Source organism: Lates calcarifer, unplaced genomic scaffold (assembly GCF_001640805.2).
Source record: "Lates calcarifer isolate ASB-BC8 unplaced genomic scaffold, TLL_Latcal_v3 _unitig_4634_quiver_2454, whole genome shotgun sequence".
Lineage (NCBI taxonomy): Eukaryota > Metazoa > Chordata > Actinopteri > Centropomidae > Lates > Lates calcarifer.
In genome coordinates this window covers 1-18,365 of record NW_026117017.1, presented here as the reverse complement: position 1 = coordinate 18,365, position 18,365 = coordinate 1, and the positions used below count along the sequence as shown (strand labels likewise).

The window sequence follows — 18,365 nt, the reverse complement described above, 5'->3', positions numbered from 1 at the left end:
AATATATGCTTCCTGGCTATGAAAAGACAAAGTTTTTTCATATAACTTGGACCTAATGATTTCATCAGTGATGCATTTGACTGATTCTGTGTTTCAGCTCTATCTATTATTTTCTTCACAGTCAGTGTCTTTGGTTTCTTTGAAATGATAGTGGACTTACAAGACAGAACTTGGAGGTCCCCTGATGTTTGAACAGATGGTTAACGTCAGTTGTTCCAAAAAGTGCGTCTTCCCAACTCTAATTCTTACACTGACACCCAGACCTGACATGAAAATAATACAACAAACATTACAGCAAAACAGTTCTATGTCAGAGCTTTCAGTGATAAATGTGTTTACATGTAATATAACACTGTATGCTGTGAGGCATCACAGATCTGTCAGCTGCTAAACAACTGGATATAGAGTGAGGTTACTAAAGAAAGACAGAGACAAACTTTCTGTTTCACTCTGAAACTATCATTAGAAACAGCAGAGGTAGTAACCAGTGAACAGCAAATCAATATCAGGTGTGCCAGCTGGATGCTCAGGTACACCAGCTAGCTGATCATATGCAGGCCTGAGGGTTTAATATTATGGATTTCCTGATAAACAAGTCTAATTGTTACTGTGACATGCAGCCTGTTCAGTGACTGTCTTTGTTCAGCAGTGTACATTTTATAAAATGTAACGATATATAACAAGAGACAACACAGATTCATCAACTGAGAATTTCTGTGATTTTATTATGACACTGATGAGGTCCTTGATAATCAGGTATTAGGTCACTGGATTATTACATTTATCAAAGGTCACTGACCTTCAGCAGGAAGTCTGCTATCAGAGAAGATGCAGGTGCATTGTGGGAACAGTGGAGGAGGGCCACTCCTGCTACAAAAGTCACTGGAACTTGCAGAGAACTGACAGGCGAATCTGGACAGTGTGCTCTGACCCACAGTCAGGTGTGTCTGGATGTTCAGTTTGATCTGAGAAAGGTGGAGATGTGAGTGTTTAAAGGACAAATAACTGACACACACAACTGATCAGAGTTAAAACCTTTGACTTCATCTCTACCTGACCAGTTGGCTCCTTTTCAACTTTGTAGGAAACTATTTTGTGTTGGTGATCATCAGGAATGGACACCCAGTCTGAATCTGTGCAGTCATCTTCAAATGTGCACCTAGGAAAGAAACATTTGTTAAACCCAAGTTTAGAATTGTTTAAAGACGTCAGATGCAGATGTTGTTTCTCTGACCTTGATTTAGAGCCACACCAGACACAGTGTGGATCCTGTGCAGACCAACACTCCTGCACATTTGTGTACATGCTGCACTTTGACACAGGTACACGCTTCATCTAGAACACAAACATTAAGCAAAACTATAAAATACAGCATATGTGACACTGTGGTAATAAAAAGACAATCTGAAAATTTGAATGTTTAACACAGGTGTGTGTATACCTGTACAATGCACCTACCTGGTTTTGAAATGGCACATACACATGTTATGATCCACTGGATCCAGAAGTATTTTGGGAAACACTTGGCGATCATCATTGGCCCTGTAGAGCACCATGGGACAGGCGGTGTGATAGTCCTTATCTACAGCAAGCTGACAACAAGAATGTAGCTTTGGTTATGTTTCTGAGGAACTGAGCTGCTGCACTGGTAAATATTTGAAGTTGAATTAAAATGGGTGGAACAAAAAACTGCTCTGGTAAAATGAGAAGCATCTGGAGCCACTTGGTTCAAAATATGAAAACTGCAAAAAGTGAAAAATGTAAATGTCAAATTGATTTGATTTGTTCACATTAAGAAAAATACTGAATATCACCAGATCTTTCAAATCACTGATCCAGTCTTACCTCCTACCCACAGTGAGCTTCACTCACGCAGCCAGAAAAATGGATCTTTGGCCCTTTAACTGAGATTTGGCTTGAGCATAAAATCATCCTTAAAGACCATTAGTGCTGCTTTTGACAAACAGCTTAATTAAAGTCCAGCCAAAAAACATCTGCATATATGAATGTCTTATCTAATTCCTCAAACAGAATATAACAGGAGATATTTTGTACTAAACAAGACTTGTACAGACAAAATAACGGGAAACATTATTTGTTGCTGCAATCAGTAACTGTGGTGAATGGTGAACTTAGAGCTGAATTCTTGTGATGTCTGTGGTTCAGGCTTCATTTAGGTCAGGCCACTAGCTTAATGACCACCACCACCACTATGGTTGTTGAAGAAAACGTTAATTCACTGATGCCTTTTAGTCCTAATGAGAACACTGTTTTGTCCTCTGAATCCACTAAGAGCATCACAGCATCACAGAAAAAAAGATGTGCATTGAAAACTTCATGCTGGTGTTTCTATTGAATGTCCATTATAAAACAAGTAGTTCTGACCAAGCAATCTGATTGATTAACAAGACATTTAGAATGTGCAATAATTTAATTTAATTTAACCACAGGCCATATACAGTTCTCCATATTTATTTATCCTATCTCATTCTTATTTTATTCTATTTATAGTTTGTATATTTAGTTAAGAGTTTACAGTGTATTTTTTTTTATCCTATTAAGAGTTTACTGTTTATTTCTTATATATATATTCTCTATCTACCTGTTTGCAAGCAGTTGCTGTTGTTGCTTGCAAACTGTCCTGTGTGTGTGCTTTTCTGTCCATATAAACTGCTGGAAACTTAATTTCCCTGAGGGAGTCATCCCAAGGGATCAGTAAAGTCTAGTCTAAGTCTAAGTCTAAGAATGTGCTCAAATTAGCATGACAGTGTGGCTTACTCATCACCAAAGATATTACTCCGCCATATACATTTTACTTTGTTGGTCATAGTTGTATAATCGCAAGATTACACTCGAGGGTGTCCTTTAACGTCATTTGAGCACGACAGTGATGTGGTCAGGACTGAGGTGCTTGTTAAAACACACCCTCTCGGCTAATATTGCTTAATTACCACATCATGTCACTTCCACTGTGTTGCTTCACTGTGCCATTAACTAGCACACAGGATGTGATGCAATTGAATTTTGTGATGCTCAGGGTGAATGGGTACACAGAAATATCACCATTTCCTGTCTGGAATTTTTTCCAGGTTCCATCATACTTCACTTTCCTCTCTACCAAGTTTTCCTTCTCTGGATATCACCTGACCACTCACCCATCTGTACACCTGGACCTTATTTCCTCTGTCACTCTCAGTGTATATAGATGTAGATATCTTTCAGTCAGCTTACTCTGCTATGCTGCTGTAGAGCTGCAGCTGAATAACTCTTATTTTTGTTTTTTGTTGAAAAATATACTTCAGCATAATTTAAGAAAACATAAATAAAAAAACTCAATATAAATAAATATTGCTAAACAAAAGAATTTCTTATGTCTAAAACTTGACCACACCCAGTTAAATACTCATAACTGACTGCACACATTTCTACGTATATTCCAGTTAATTATTAAGTCTGTACCTCATCTGCAGGTACAGATATCTTACAATCATTTTTGACAATAAAATGCGGTAAGTGGTCAGTCCACGTTGCAACATTTTTTCTATGCACTATCAGTTGTGTTCCTTTACATGCTACATTTGCCAGTCAGAGAAAAGCTGTTCCTCTCAGCTGCAGAGCTGTAAAATACACTTAGAGGTTTTATGAACATTTGTGAGGCTAAACTCAGCATGAAAGAACCTATTGTGTCTCGTGGAGAATTACTGGAGTGTTTCCAGACTTCTATTTCAATTCTTTAACCATGTGAGTGAGCTTGTATAAAGAGTGTCTGAAGAATATTAATTGTTTTATCTAAGAGATGGAGAGAGGATAGACGGTGATGTGATGGAGACGTGGCAGAGGAAATAAGAGCATGACTGACATGAAACTGGTCATTGTCACCCAGGAGTAATTCAAGACATGGGAGATTATTTTTCAGGCCCTACCAGAAGAGTCTACAGTATGAAGAGGTCGCAACTGAAATGTCAGTCTGTTACTACCTTCTGTACCTTCTCATATCAAATAAAACTACAGTGTGGATCAAATAATATTACTGTATGGTTCTGATGTAAAGTCAGGAATAATGGAAGCATTTAATAGCATTTAATTAAAGGTGCTATATATAAGTTTCTGCTAACACTACATAGCCAACATTAATATTAACAGCTGTTTCCTTACTGGTCTAGAAGAAAAGTTACAAGTTTAGCATCAAACTTGATTCCTTAACTTGAAAGAGCTACCTCCAGCAGTGGGAAGCAACTCCTATGTTAATTTTTGTTTTGCTTCTTTTTCTATCACTTATTTTCTTCTGCTAATGAGCTAGCCCTATCCTGTCTTGTAATAGCACTTTGCAATAGTGAGTCCACTGGTAGCATCTAGTCTGCACTCAGTCCAACATGAGGGTATAAAGAAGTAGCTCTAACCTCTAGTCAAACAATAATGAAGCTTTGAAGGTCTTAACAGCTGTTAACGCTAACACCAGCTATGTAGCATAGCAAAAACTTACAAATAGCACCTTTAAATACAGAGCACTGAAAAGAGATACTGTAGGTTTTTTGCCATTCAGTTTTCAAGTGGATAGTCCTTGATGTATTGCTATCAATTGTGTTACTGAAATTCTGAGTAAATCTTTCTCCAATAATAGATACATATCACTTTCTTATACACCACCTTAATGAGCTTGTTTAACATGACAATGTGCGTCCTCACTTTTTCAAAATAAGTAAGCAAATGGTTTACTAATTTTTCAAAGTGTTTTTTCAATAATGGATATAATGTATATCACTTCAGTTCTTATACACCTTAATGAGCTGTCCATCTCCTGTCCCGATGAAGAAAACCATCCAGGCCTTCTGCCTCACTGCCAGCACAGAGGTCATGTAGTTCTGTCTGAAGAGCACTGCCTTCGGCTTCAGGGTCTTTGGCTGAGAAACACAAACACACTGATCATCAGGTTTTGGATCCAACAGGTATTCAAGCTCTACAGAAGAGTATAACTTTAAAGTCAGAAGGTACTGGAATAACCTTTCCTTACTCAAAGCTCAAGCCAGTTCACCTTTAATTGCTTCAAGTGAACTGGCTGTTGTTTGTATGGCCATCACATTTACTTACACATAGACTGACATTTAATTTCAGCTAATTGTCTTACCATGATGCATAGTTATATGACCAACTTTGTCTCAGATAACTAATATGCTGGTAATGACTATCAATGTGAATAAGTGTCCAGTTACAGTTACTGACAGCTGAATTATTTTGTCACTGTCTCTCCAGCACCAACTCTATAAAACCTTCACAAACTGACTTCTTACCTTTGTAACACTTGTCTTTTCGGGACAGACCACTGCAGAAGTCTGGATCTGAATCGTCCTCTCCGGTGAGATCGGGGCTGATGTCAAACACCAGCAGCCTCGGTGTTGCTCTGTCCTCCGTCCACACTGAACAGTCCGCTCCAGAGCACCGAGGGCCCGCCCGGGATCACCGGAGGAGGCCAGGAGTCTGTTCCCCTCACCACCAGCTTCAGAGACACTGAGAGTCGCACCCCCGCAGAGACCTGTAAGTCTGGGTCTTGCTGGTTTTGCCCTCAAGCCAAATGAGACGGACGTTGTTACTTTTAGCGGCTGAGAGCACGTTGGAGAGCAGATACATGGTTGAACTGATCTGAAATCCGTCCACAAACTCCACATCACCTTTACTTCTGATCGAGGGCGTGAGTTGATCATCATTTAGAGAAAATATACCTCCCGCTTGTTTTTCAACCGTATTCTGAAGGTTGACAGTTTGGATATTAGAGGTGCAGCTGCTCTGTTCGGTGTTGTGTTGATGTTGCTGTACCCCGGTCAGAATGTAAGTGTCTTGTGTTGGATTCTTCTTCAGATTCACCAAGACCGCGACGGACGCGTTGCTGCTCCTCAGTGGTCCCACCTGGATGCTCTCCCTGTGCACAAGGTTAGAGATGTTCTTCAGGTCCAGAACCTCGCAGTAACCACACTCCTTGTCGATCACCCCGCAGCTGATCAGAGTGTCGTTCTCAACAAATGGCAACAACACGTTGACTTTGAAAGTTGCGTTCCACGAAGCCGTCTCAGAAACCCGGTAAAACGACACCGTCGTCCGGCCTGTTGGTTCCCGCCCTTCAAGATTCCTCTCAGGGTCAGACTGTGGACCAGAGTCAGGTCGTGGTTCAGCTGGTACGCTTTCTCCTCTGTAGCGATGTAAACCGTGTTTGTGGTCACGGCGAAGTGGCGGAGATCTCCATCAAAAGTGAAGCCTCCATCCTCCCCCAGACACCCGAGCCCGCTCCTCCCCCAGAGGATAAATAACAGACCAGGCAGCAGGATCATCTTCTACAGCGGTGGCAGCTTTGACTGGGAAACGCTCACACACTGACGGCCTGCATGGTGCTCTGCCTCCACCACAGTGTCACCAGAGTCGTGCGTAAAAGCGCAGCGCGCCTCTGTTGAAAAGAGAAGTGTCGAAAGTGGGAGGGAGCGCCAACGAAAGCGAAAACCAACAGACTTGGTTCTAAGATAAAGTGATTTTGCAGCATTACTGTTTTCACTCAGCTCTGTTTGTCTCACCTTTTATAATGTTTTCATACAAAATCTGTAAAGTTTTAATCTAATCACAGGACCATATGCACGCAGTGATATGTGCGCTCTCCCGGGCACATTCCTGACGATGGCAGCCTCCAGCTGAATAAAAGGCCTCTAATACATCAGTTTTAAACAATCCACATAATGACATCCACCTCAAAAAGAACCAACAGTCGTGGTGTGGCGGACGAGAAGATTTCCGCCCTAAATTCATCGATTCTCCAGTGAGGCAGCAGGTTCTGATTGTTTGACTGCTGTGGCCAATCCACACAAAAGAATGGTTCCTATCCATTTTTAAAATGAACTTTGTGAATCCTCAGAGGGTTTGATCTTAATGTGATGATCTTGTAATGATGACTGTGTAATGGGCTTCAGTACTTTATACCATCTCATGTCCACTGACCCCCATCAATCAAAATCACCAAGTGACCAAAACTGTAACATGCAACTTTCTCCATGTTCCAACTACAGAACAGCAAAGATGATAGCACGTGATTTCTGGATGACATCTAGTGTCAACTTTGGGAAGTTGTTTCCTCTAGCTGTAAGCATGCACTGGATGTCACTGACCAAACAATAATTACTCATAATAATGAGCCTTGTAACACAAAAATATCCCAGAAAATAAATGGACCCTTGTAGTGTTTTTCCACTCTAATGATCAAATAAACCAGAAATCCATTACAGATAATAGAGATAAAGTAATTTCTTCACCAATATTTGCCCCAATATATATGTTTGTTTGTTTGTTTTTTTATATTCGCCATTAATAATCTCTAAAATACTTTATGTGAATGTGAGGACAAATTACAGAGAGGAGAGAAAAGACACAATAAGGGTCCTGTTCCATGTCATCTCCCTCTGTCTCTCCACTGTGAGCCAATTAAAGGTAAAATGTCCCAACAAACAATGAAACAAAATTATATTCTCAATATAGGTGCAAATATATTCATACATTTGTGTGTATGCAGGTTCAGCTAATTGTATCACTGTTTACACTTTTTCATATTCACTTAATCATAAAAACATCAAAATAACTTTGAAAAAATGGTAACATTATGTAGAATATATAGTATATATACTTAAAAACCTACCTAATCTCAGACAGTTGTAGGCTGCCCTCTTGTGGTTGAACTGAAACATTGTATTATTACTCCAGTTTGTGTGTTCCTGTGGATAAATCTATCTCTGATTACTTCATTATAGCAAAGATAATTATTATTTTTCCAGAATTACTTACACATGAATTGTTCTTATTTACATTTACTATTTGCATTATCTGTTTGTTTTGGAGGAATGCTCTGTGTTTAATTTATTTTTACCTTATTACATGTCCCACTTAATCTACCTTTCTGATAGTCACTAAAAGAGGCTGTTGTTAGAGGCCATTTTCCTCTGGACTCCTTTGACTGGCATCACATCTATAGCTGCTGTCTCAACCAGTTAAATGGTTATTTTAACATACGCATTTTCATCTAATCTGGTTTACTTCAGCTATGACCATAACAGTGTCATATACTGAAACCAAACCACCAACAACCTTCAAGGTGATCAGCAAGCAAATGTCACTGTTGGAGTCTTGTTACATTATCCATCATCAGGTAAATCAGTATTTTGATTGTAAATACAACTGTCCTGTTCATTAAAACCTTTAAATCATCTATTGTTGTGATGGAAAAACAGGCCTCATTAGTTTTATCTACTTCATTACAGACATTTATTGATTACAGTTATTGATTTGGTATTGATATACAGTAATTACAGTGTTCAGCTTCTGTTTGAGTCCCTTCAGCAAATGTTTATCTTGGTGTGGGACTGTCTCTTTCCATTACTTTGGGTATGTGCTGTGGTGGGACATTGTTGCAACATGTTATGTCCACAGTGTCTCATGTCAACTGCAGCATCCTGACTGCTGACTGCAATAAGGAAGTCTATGGTGAAGGTCTTTCCTCTTGTAGGGACTCCTGTGGCTCTAAGAATGTCTATAAAATGGCTGAGGTGCTGAGCAGTGCAGGAGACTTAGTCTATACAATATGTCCTCTTATAACAGCTGTACCATCAGAGAGGATGAACTCAGTAGAAAAAAAGACTTGATTACAAAATTTATGGTAGACGCACAGAGAAGGTTAGATGTCAGAAAGAGCCTCAGTGACCTGTGTCTGTAAAGAAGTAGTTTGATATTTTTAAATATGCTTATTCCCTGACAATGACTTAGATGAGAGGACCAACAACACTCAAGTTTGCACAGTTAATATGAAGCTAAAGCCAGCAGCAGGTTAGCGTAGCCTAGCACAAAGACTAGGAAATAGGGGAAAGCTAGCCTGGCTTTTTCTACAAAGAAAAAAATGTACCTACCAACATCTTTAAAATGCACTAGTTCATATTATTTGTTAAATCTGTGCAATGTGTGCAAAAAGGACAAGTTGTGGTATCCCTGAGTCTGCCTGGGGAACTTTGTTGCATGTCACCCCACCTCATTTTCTGTCAGTTCTCTAATATACTCTATCTCAAGACTAAAAATACTTTTTACTTCCATAAGTAAAATCTGTGAAACTTGGATTCAAAGCAAGGACACAAAGGTCAGGTTCTTCAAGTAGCCTTCAAGATACAATTACACCGGAGTTACATAATACAGAAAATGGTTGAAAGATACTGTAAAAGCTCCGTTATAAAGCTCACATGAATCCCTCTTACACTCACTGTTTAGTTAAGGTTGTCTCCCTCTACTTAGAAATTTTGAGACAAAACACTGAACTTCAAATTTAACCCATGGGTGGTGAAATGAATTATCAGTGAGGAATAAACATGAACTTGGGATATTATGTCTGCTATAATGGAGATGCACAAGGTTCAGCCAGTGTGATGTAACAGTCAGAGCTTGTTCATCTCAGCAGTGAGTTTCTTTTGCCATCGACAGATAATCACCAACACTGAAAGACAAACAGTTACTGATTCAAACCAGACAGACAGTGGAGTGGAAAAGGTTCTCAGTCAGTATTTCTACCACCACTGGATGTCTGCACTCTATTGAATGTAGTAGAAAACTATCATTAAACATTAACATAAATATACACAACAATTATACTGAATCTAAAGGAAACATTGTTAAAACTGATTCCAGTTCAGACTGTCTTATAAACAGCTGGTGTTGTCAGTCCAGCCTACTTAATGTTCTTACCAACAGTAACACAGGGAATCAGCAGGAGGCGCAGTATCAGAAGGACTTGATGTAATAAAGATGGAGGGCCGAGTCTTACCGTCTTATCACCATACTTTATCTGAAAAACAATAACAGCACTGCTACAGAGGATTTCACAGTGGGACGCCTCAAAGGACCAGTGGGTCAAAAATAACTGAAGTGTGGTTACTGCTTTACCAAACCATGCCCTGGTTTGAAAACCACTGCATGAAAATCAGTATTTGTGGTGAAAGAATGTGGCACCACCTCACAAACTTTATAATTACAATAATGTTTAGGTTGTATGTCTTTATAGCACTGTGTAGGTTGTTGCAGTGGGAACGAAAGACTTACCATTAAATGCAGAAATTCAGCATCTGGTGTGTTTTGAATAAAACAGATGAAAAGATCAATCTTGGGAAAAGTTTCTTTGCTCTTCATGATGCAGGGATATTGTTTTCCTTCCTGAACGCCCCACACTGACAACTCTGCTGCTGTCATCTCCAGTTTGTCTGCCTCTTTCTGAAATGACAAAAGAACCTTTTATGAATTGATGCCACGTGTGTGCATGCGTGTGGAAAATATGTCGTACCTCTATGGTGATGCGCACATTGTCCCCTATTCTCGTGGATGTGAAACCAGTAAACTCAGGGTCTGGATAGTAGGTGATTTTATCAGAGCAGGACAAGGTTTCATTGGCTACTCTCAGAAACACAGTGCTGGTAAAAGTCCTCTGACTGTTTTCAGCTGCAGGTGTGTCATAGGTGAGATTCTGCAGTGAATTAAAGGAACATTCTGTGTTATATAGAATATGATATAATCTATGTATGGCATAGCATGACATGATGGTAAACTAAGCAATTTAATATGACATGATTCAACAGGATGTGACATAACAGTATGAAACAACATGACACTGGTTGATGTAAAAAAACAAATCATGCTAACACAACACAAGAAGACAAATGTGATGTCAAACAAGTGGAAGATAATTTATGACGTGCTTCACTCTGCATGTTCGTGCATATGTTTAGATGCATGTGACAGTTATAATGTAACTGTACTATAACGCTAGAAGATTACATGTGATGAGCTGGAGTGACAGGACATATTCTAATATACTGTGGCATGTTGTGATATAATGCCACAGTCTAGTGTAATGCAGCATGACATAATAAATAGAAGATAACAACACAATGGAACATTGTGTTTGTCTACAGACCCACCTGATAGCTGCTGCTTCCTGGAGGTCTGACCCTCTGTGGGGCGTGGCTGTGTGTGACCCCCTCCACAAAGTCCAGGTGAGAGCCCATGAGTGTGATCTCCCTCTTCCCACTACAGGACACAGAGCAGTAGCCAATCAAAGGAAAGCAAATTTAGCACAAAGGCTCTGTTGTTCTAACATTTTGTTGTGATATCCTCAGCATGGTGATACATGTTTTGCAACTAGTGATTATCACTAACTACATGTACTGTAACAGGCCTCAGAATTCTCTCCTTCTTTGTAAGTTCTTCTGATTTGTAAGTTAACTCATTATTAAAAAGTGTTCTTCTGTGTGTTTGGCCTGTGTTCTCTTCTCTACTCCAAAACAGTGACACACAGTTAAAACCTAAAACCAGTGACACTGAAAAAAATACTGAATAGAATAAAGAAACACATGAAGAAAAAGACATAAGAAAAATAAATAAAATAGTAAGAAAATATTGTTATTGTTTCTTTGTACCTGTGTTTTATTGTCAGTGGAAATTCAAGTTTCAGTGCCCATAAAACCTTTCTAAATGCCAATGTTTCCAGTTCAAGTTTTCTTTTCAATACCAAACTTTATTTTCAATGTAAAAAAAATAATGTCAGTGGTCTACCCCTTAGAAGTGGGCTTGGTGTTGCTGCAGCTAAAAGGGGAAGTGGCTCTTATGGTGAGAGACTGCTTTTAGGAAGTTGCTATCTTTCCCCATCAGATAACCTCAACCTGTGACTGTTCTCAGCAGAATCTACTTGAGCAGTGACAAAACACTGATGGTAGCTAAAAAAATGCAATGCCAAAGTGTCAAATTCAACTGTCAAATCAGTTACAATAAGTTGGTGTAATTACAGTACATTAATGAGGGCATGATGTCACCTTTTTGTTTTTTAGACCTAATTTCCTATCTGCCCATGTCACCTCATGATCCCAGTGATGGTCCTGTTTGTTCATAATCGTTAATCTGCTGTCTCAGAATGGATTAGGTGATGTAGCAGCATGCTACACGTGTTCCTTAAAATTGTTCTTGAAATGACTTACTAATACTTTTAATACCTTTACGTTCCTCCACTACATTTAAAATAATGAGAAAGAAGTCACCACTTCAAGAGAAGCTGTGGTTAAACAGCCTGCTAAAAATATTTGACCTCATATCTCCTTTCTGTTGATCTATATCTATCAGCAGTGTGTGATGTTCTGTAAATGAACTCTATGATTTGGAGAAACAGATATCAAAACTTGATGTTAAACATGGTTGTGGTTTGTTGAAACATTTCAGTGACACTGCAGCAGCTGGAAATAACAGATCTGAATTAGAAAATGCATTTCCTGTGGTAAATGCTTGTGAATGCTGAGAGCTAAATTAATTGCTGAGGCAATGCTTAAAATGGCTGAAATTATTGTTGAAAGAGAGAGAGAGAGAGAGAGAGAGAGAGAGAGAGAGAGGAGGTGAGGGACAAACAGTTCAAAGGAGAAGTGTGTGTAATGGTAAATCACCAATGAGAATGACCCATGTGTAAATGTGCAGGTCTCAGTTGTGTGTGTGTGTGTGTGTGTGTGTGTGTGTGTAAACAGCACAGAGAACAGAGGAGGTCTTAATGGCCAAATGTCCATCACACAGTACTGAGAGGTGGCTCAACCCTAAAAACTGGCCTGGCTTGGCTGTTTTATTAACAGAGAGAGCAAGATAATATGGAGATGAATGGAGCAGGTGAGGGCTCCTCTTGGTGATCAGAGGCTGCTACTGCAAAAAGCGTAAATCCTATGGCTTAGGGAGTCACACTGTGTGACAGAGCACAAAATTATCTACAATTTGAGGCATAAATTGTGTGTGAGACGTGAAAGCTGTGGGCAGGAGAAGAGTTGAAGCACAAGAATTTCTGAAAAAGTTGAAGGACTGAATGGCTAGAGTGAGTGATGTCACACAGTGACTCAGCCTTCACACTAATGAGATCAGATTTGACACTGTGACAGTTATTCAGTTATTCTTGGAAAGAAACTCAGTCATGTGTTATCCTCAGGAAGGTTTTAACATGTGTGTGTATTATCAGACTGTAAAAGATTCAACAAATCCAATCATACCTGACCCAGCTGCTGCTTGGGACAATTTTGGTGCAGGATGGTGATGACCTGTAGGTGATTTTAGTGTTGCCATGGCAACCACCATCTGGGAGGAGAGCACATACTTTGACCACACCTTTACCATCTGTCCTGGGAATGTGGAACGTGAGATTCACGCCTGTGTTGTTCCATACAGGAGATCTGAGCACAGCACACAGGACGACAGAGAGAGAGAGAAACCAGTTCATCTCACTGAGTCCAAGACTTGTTTGTTTGCACTGACAACTTAACATCATGACAACAACAATGCAGAAAACCTGAAAACTGTTTCCCTTTAATAACTGCATCTTTCAGATGTTGAAAGCATAATGTTTGTTGCCCATAAACGGACTCACTCTTGGGGAGTGCAGTCTGTGTCCACAGTCATCCTCACTCTGGTCACATCTCTGAGGTTCTGACCCGACAACACTGCGTGGTTTCTGCCGTAGAAAGACACGACACTGGGGGTGATGGAGGAGATCACTGGCCTCTAAAACACACAGAAACAACCATTTTTAATGTATTGCCTTCCACTGTTTAATCTCTACTGAATGTGAATGAGTTGAACTTGAGAGGAAGAATGTGTGTGAGAGGTTCAGACTCACAGAAAAGTTCATCCCAGACTCCATCGTTTGACAAACACTGTCCTGCAGGAGGAAGCAGGGGAAAGAAATTCATCAGTTTACATGACATTCACAGTAAAGGTGCTTCTAGATTTGACTCAAGACCTGTTTCACCTCAGGTTAGTTCAGCTGAAGCGGTAGAAAACATCCAGCCTGAGGTAAATGCCAACAACTGTAATGCTGTCATATTTACATCTTGTGTGTATGAGCATAAAGAAAATGAGGCATTTTGGTTTCATGAGTAGTTTACTTCACTAATGACTGATCAGAAACAGTTGGGCCCAGTGAAACACACTCTCTTACTCAGAGGGTTTTCACAGTGAAGGTAGTATCTTTACAAAGTGTCTAAACTCTGAACAACTCAGAGCAGACAGCTGGGTGCTGAATCAGCTGGTGACCAGTTAGTAAACAAGACACAACATGTAAATAAGACCGGTGTTGCTGGAAGGCATTTCTTTTTGTAACTTTGATGGAAGCTAACTGTTTTGTCTCTTTTCTCTTTTGTTCTAAGCTTGTGTATGTTTGCATGACTGAAGTGATAAATACTTGGTATTCCAGAGTAATACCAAGTATTTATCACCAAAAGAAGAAATTGTGGGGTTTGTGATGAAAATAAATTTGCTAATTGTTACCAGTGGTAAATATGAATTAGGTTTTAAACATTTGTTGCTGGCAGGTGCTGAGCTGAGCTGCTTTTTACATTTACAATAAGAAGTCACTATTTACAGACTGTTAATAACAAATATCTGACAGCATGTTCAAAAAGTGGAAAAGCCTATTTTAGATAATTACATTGATCACTCCTTGATTTGCCCAGGAACAGCTGTTTTTGCTCCAGCCACATCCAGCCCTGATACACTGCTGACACCTGAAGAGAAAACAAACCTTATAACATGTTGGTGTTAAGATCAGCACTGATATAACACTAGAGAAATGGATCACATGGACTTGACAGAGAACAGAGACCACAACATAGTAATATATGCTTCCTGGCTATGAAAAGACAAAGTTTTTTTCATATAACTTGGACCTAATGATTTCATCAGTGATGCATTTGACTGATTCTGTGTTTCAGCTCTATCTATTATTTTCTTCACAGTCAGTGTCTTTGGTTTCTTTGAAATGATAGTGGACTTACAAGACAGAACTTGGAGGTCCCCTGATGTTTGAACAGTTGGTTAACGTCAGTTGTTCCAAAAAGTGCGTCTTCCCAACTCTAATTCTTACACTGACACCCAGACCTGACATGAAAATAATACAACAAACATTACAGCAAAACAGTTCTATGTCAGAGCTTTCAGTGATAAATGTGTTTACATGTAATATAACACTGTATGCTGTGAGGCATCACAGATCTGTCAGCTGCTAAACAACTGGATATAGAGTGAAGTTACTAAAGAAAGACAGAGACAAACTTTCTGTTTCACTCTGAAACTATCATTAGAAACAGCAGAGGTAGTAACCAGTGAACAGCAAATCAATATCAGGTGTGCCAGCTGGATGCTCAGGTACACCAGCTAGCTGATCATATGCAGGCCTGAGGGTTTAATATTATGGATTTCCTGATAAACAAGTCTAATTGTTACTGTGACATGCAGCCTGTTCAGTGACTGTCTTTGTTCAGCAGTGTACATTTTATAAAATGTAACGATATATAACAAGAGACAACACAGATTCATCAACTGAGAATTTCTGTGATTTTATTATGACACTGATGAGGTCCTTGATAATCAGGTATTAGGTCACTGGATTATTACATTTATCAAAGGTCACTGACCTTCAGCAGGAAGTCTGCTATCAGAGAAGATGCAGGTGCATTGTGGGAACAGTGGAGGAGGGCCACTCCTGCTACAAAGCTCACTGGAACTTGCAGAGAACTGACAGGCGAATCTGGACAGTGTGCTCTGACCCACAGTCAGGTGTGTCTGGATGTTCAGTTTGATCTGAGAAAGGTGGAGATGTGAGTGTTTAAAGGACAAATAACTGACACACACAACTGATCAGAGTTAAAACCTTTGACTTCATCTCTACCTGACCAGTTGGCTCCTTTTCAACTTTGTAGGAAACTATTTTGTGTTGGTGATCATCAGGAATGGACACCCAGTCTGAATCTGTGCAGTCATCTTCAAATGTGCACCTAGGAAAAGAAACATTTGTTAAACCCAAGTTTAGAATTGTTTAAAGACGTCAGATGCAGATGTTGTTTCTCTGACCTTGATTTAGAGCCACACCAGACACAGTGTGGATCCTGTGCAGACCAACACTCCTGCACATTTGTGTACATGCTGCACTTTGACACAGGTACACGCTTCATCTAGAACACAAACATTAAGCAAAACTATAAAATACAGCATATGTGACACTGTGGTAATAAAAAGACAATCTGAAAATTTGAATGTTTAACACAGGTGTGTGTATACCTGTACAATGCACCTACCTGGTTTTGAAATGGCACATACACATGTTTATGATCCACTGGATCCAGAAGTATTTTGGGAAACACTTGGCGATCATCATTGGCCCTGTAGAGCACCATGGGACAGGCGGTGTGATAGTCCTTATCTACAGCAAGCTGACAACAAGAATGTAGCTTTGGTTATGTTTCTGAGGAACTGAGCTGCTGCGTTTATAAAGATCAGAAGTTTTTTATTAAACCTGATCTAATATATTTTACCCTGCTGAAGTTATGATTTTGAAAGGTCACCTAGGTAACCTAGGTAACCAGCTTCAAAACATAAAACACTTTTTGTTTTTGGCTTTTCTCAACCACTGAAATGTTTACTTATAACAACATTATGCTGCTGTGAAAACAGTCAACCACTAACCACTAACATTAGCATATGTACCCTCCACTAAGATGTATAGCTCACTAGACATGTATGAGAAACAGCTTCACCTCCTGCCACAGTTTAGATCCTGTGGTGAAAGCAGCAGAGTATTTCCTGATCTGGTTTGGTACCTCTTAGACCCTTACGGCATCAACTATCACATCCAGTATTACAGTGATACTGCATCTATAATATATCCTTGCGTATCATATATGCATTCTGTGCATATTTTAAGGTGCTTGAAAAATGAGTGCATGAAAGCATCTTGAATAATAAAAGGATAAATGATGGTGTGCCATTAATTTTTCCACCACATTCTTCTCTTTAGTCTCATATTTACCATTTTATCAAAAAAGTTCATCTTAGACATTTAATTTCATGGGACATGTTCAGTCTACAGCACATCAATAATTCTATCTTGGTGATAGTGAGAAAACAGATGATGTGGTGAAGCTGAAGTGGATGGGAAATAAAGTGTTGACAGGAAACTAGTTATCTTCTTATCTATTTTACACTCTCCACTTAGAATTCTTCAGAGTTTTAAATTGGAATAATCTGACACCCCTAAATTTACAATGTAGATACTGGAATTAGATAAAAATACATTATGTTTCTAAAATAAAGCTCAACAAACATTTTTGCCATTTATTTTTAAATAATTGTTTAACATGACAATGTTAAACAATTATTATAGCAAATGGTTTACTAATTTTTCAAAAGTGTTTTTTCAATAATGGATATAATGTATATCACTTCACTTGTTATACACACCTTAATGAGCTGTCCATCTCCTGTCCCGATGAAGAAAACCATCCAGGCCTTCTGCCTCACTGCCAGCACAGAGGTCATGTAGTTCTGTCTGAAGAGCACTGCCTTCGGCTTCAGGGTCTTTGGCTGAGAAACACAAACACATCTATTATCACTTATAGATCTATTATCACTTATAGAGCCAAACAGCATTGATGGAATTCTGAAGTGAAGAGATTTCAGGTTGGAAACAAGTATTCAGAACACTTCATGTTGAAATATCACTGCTCAAAGCTTAATTACATGTGTTGTGATCTTACATAATTGAATACAAACCTTAAGTCATGACTTTTTATTCCTAACTATGAGACAGTGGGGCCGTGGGCAGAGATAGATAGAAAGCCTGCCCACCCCTCCTATGTAGGGCCCCCAGGACTGAAAGAGTTTTGTGTCTCTTTACTTACTTTTTGTTTCTTTGTAGTTATTTGGTGTGTCTCCAAGAGGACTGTCACACAGTACGGTAGACCACTGTTCATTTCAACAGGTTGTTTTATCCATAACTGTTTAATAACCTTAACTGCGTGTTTATTATTGTAACCACAACAACAAAGGTCCAGTATGCATGCTGCTAGTACGTTCCTATGGGCTGTATCTGAGGGTAGAGACAAAAGATCTCTAAGGTCTTTTAGGCTGAAAAACTTGTTGGTCTTTATGGTCATTTTGTGTCTTTTAACTCAGCTCTGTGACCATCAAAGAAGACATTAAATATCAGGAGCTCTGGCCCATGGGCCCCCTGACATCTCAGGCCCCTGGGCCTGAGCCCTGTAGGTCCTTTGGTAATCCAGCCACAGTCTCCTACAACCATAGGTCATAATAAAGCATCAAATCCATTTAACCACCCAAACAATCTGACCTCTCACTTCACCTACACATACAATCCTGCAGGATCTTGCAGCATTTTGCTTTTAATGTGTATAAAGCCAGACCTAAGTCAACAAAACTTAGTTGCTTGTTCACACAAGCTTTTAGAGAACTACACTGTGTAAGGTATGTTTGTCTCCATAGTTTCCATTAATAGA

At 39.3% G+C, this 18,365-nt stretch overlaps 1 protein-coding gene and 1 long non-coding RNA gene across 2 annotated transcripts; both read right to left on the bottom strand.

Annotated features, from left to right (window-relative positions):
• Positions 1-1,485: 1,485 nt before the first annotated feature.
• On the bottom strand, positions 1,486-5,318 carry LOC108901425 (uncharacterized). The gene is made up of 3 exons (XR_001963901.2): positions 5,289-5,318; positions 4,779-4,901; positions 1,486-1,592 (listed from the first exon to the last, which is right to left on the bottom strand). It is a non-coding gene; the product is annotated as an uncharacterized LOC108901425 (long non-coding RNA).
• Positions 5,319-8,261: 2,943 nt separating this feature from the next.
• Positions 8,262-17,433, bottom strand: LOC108901423 (plexin-C1; the record flags this gene model as incomplete). The annotated part of the gene is given in 15 exon segments (XM_018702892.2): positions 8,262-9,502; positions 9,751-9,850; positions 10,105-10,272; positions 10,343-10,522; positions 10,977-11,085; positions 13,071-13,250; positions 13,445-13,578; positions 13,694-13,735; positions 14,504-14,579; positions 14,850-14,952; positions 15,489-15,654; positions 15,743-15,848; positions 15,925-16,025; positions 16,149-16,283; positions 17,311-17,433. Coding segments are annotated over 15 exon segments (1,782 nt in total), but the record flags the coding sequence as incomplete, so codon positions are not given.
• Positions 17,434-18,365: the final 932 nt, after the last annotated feature.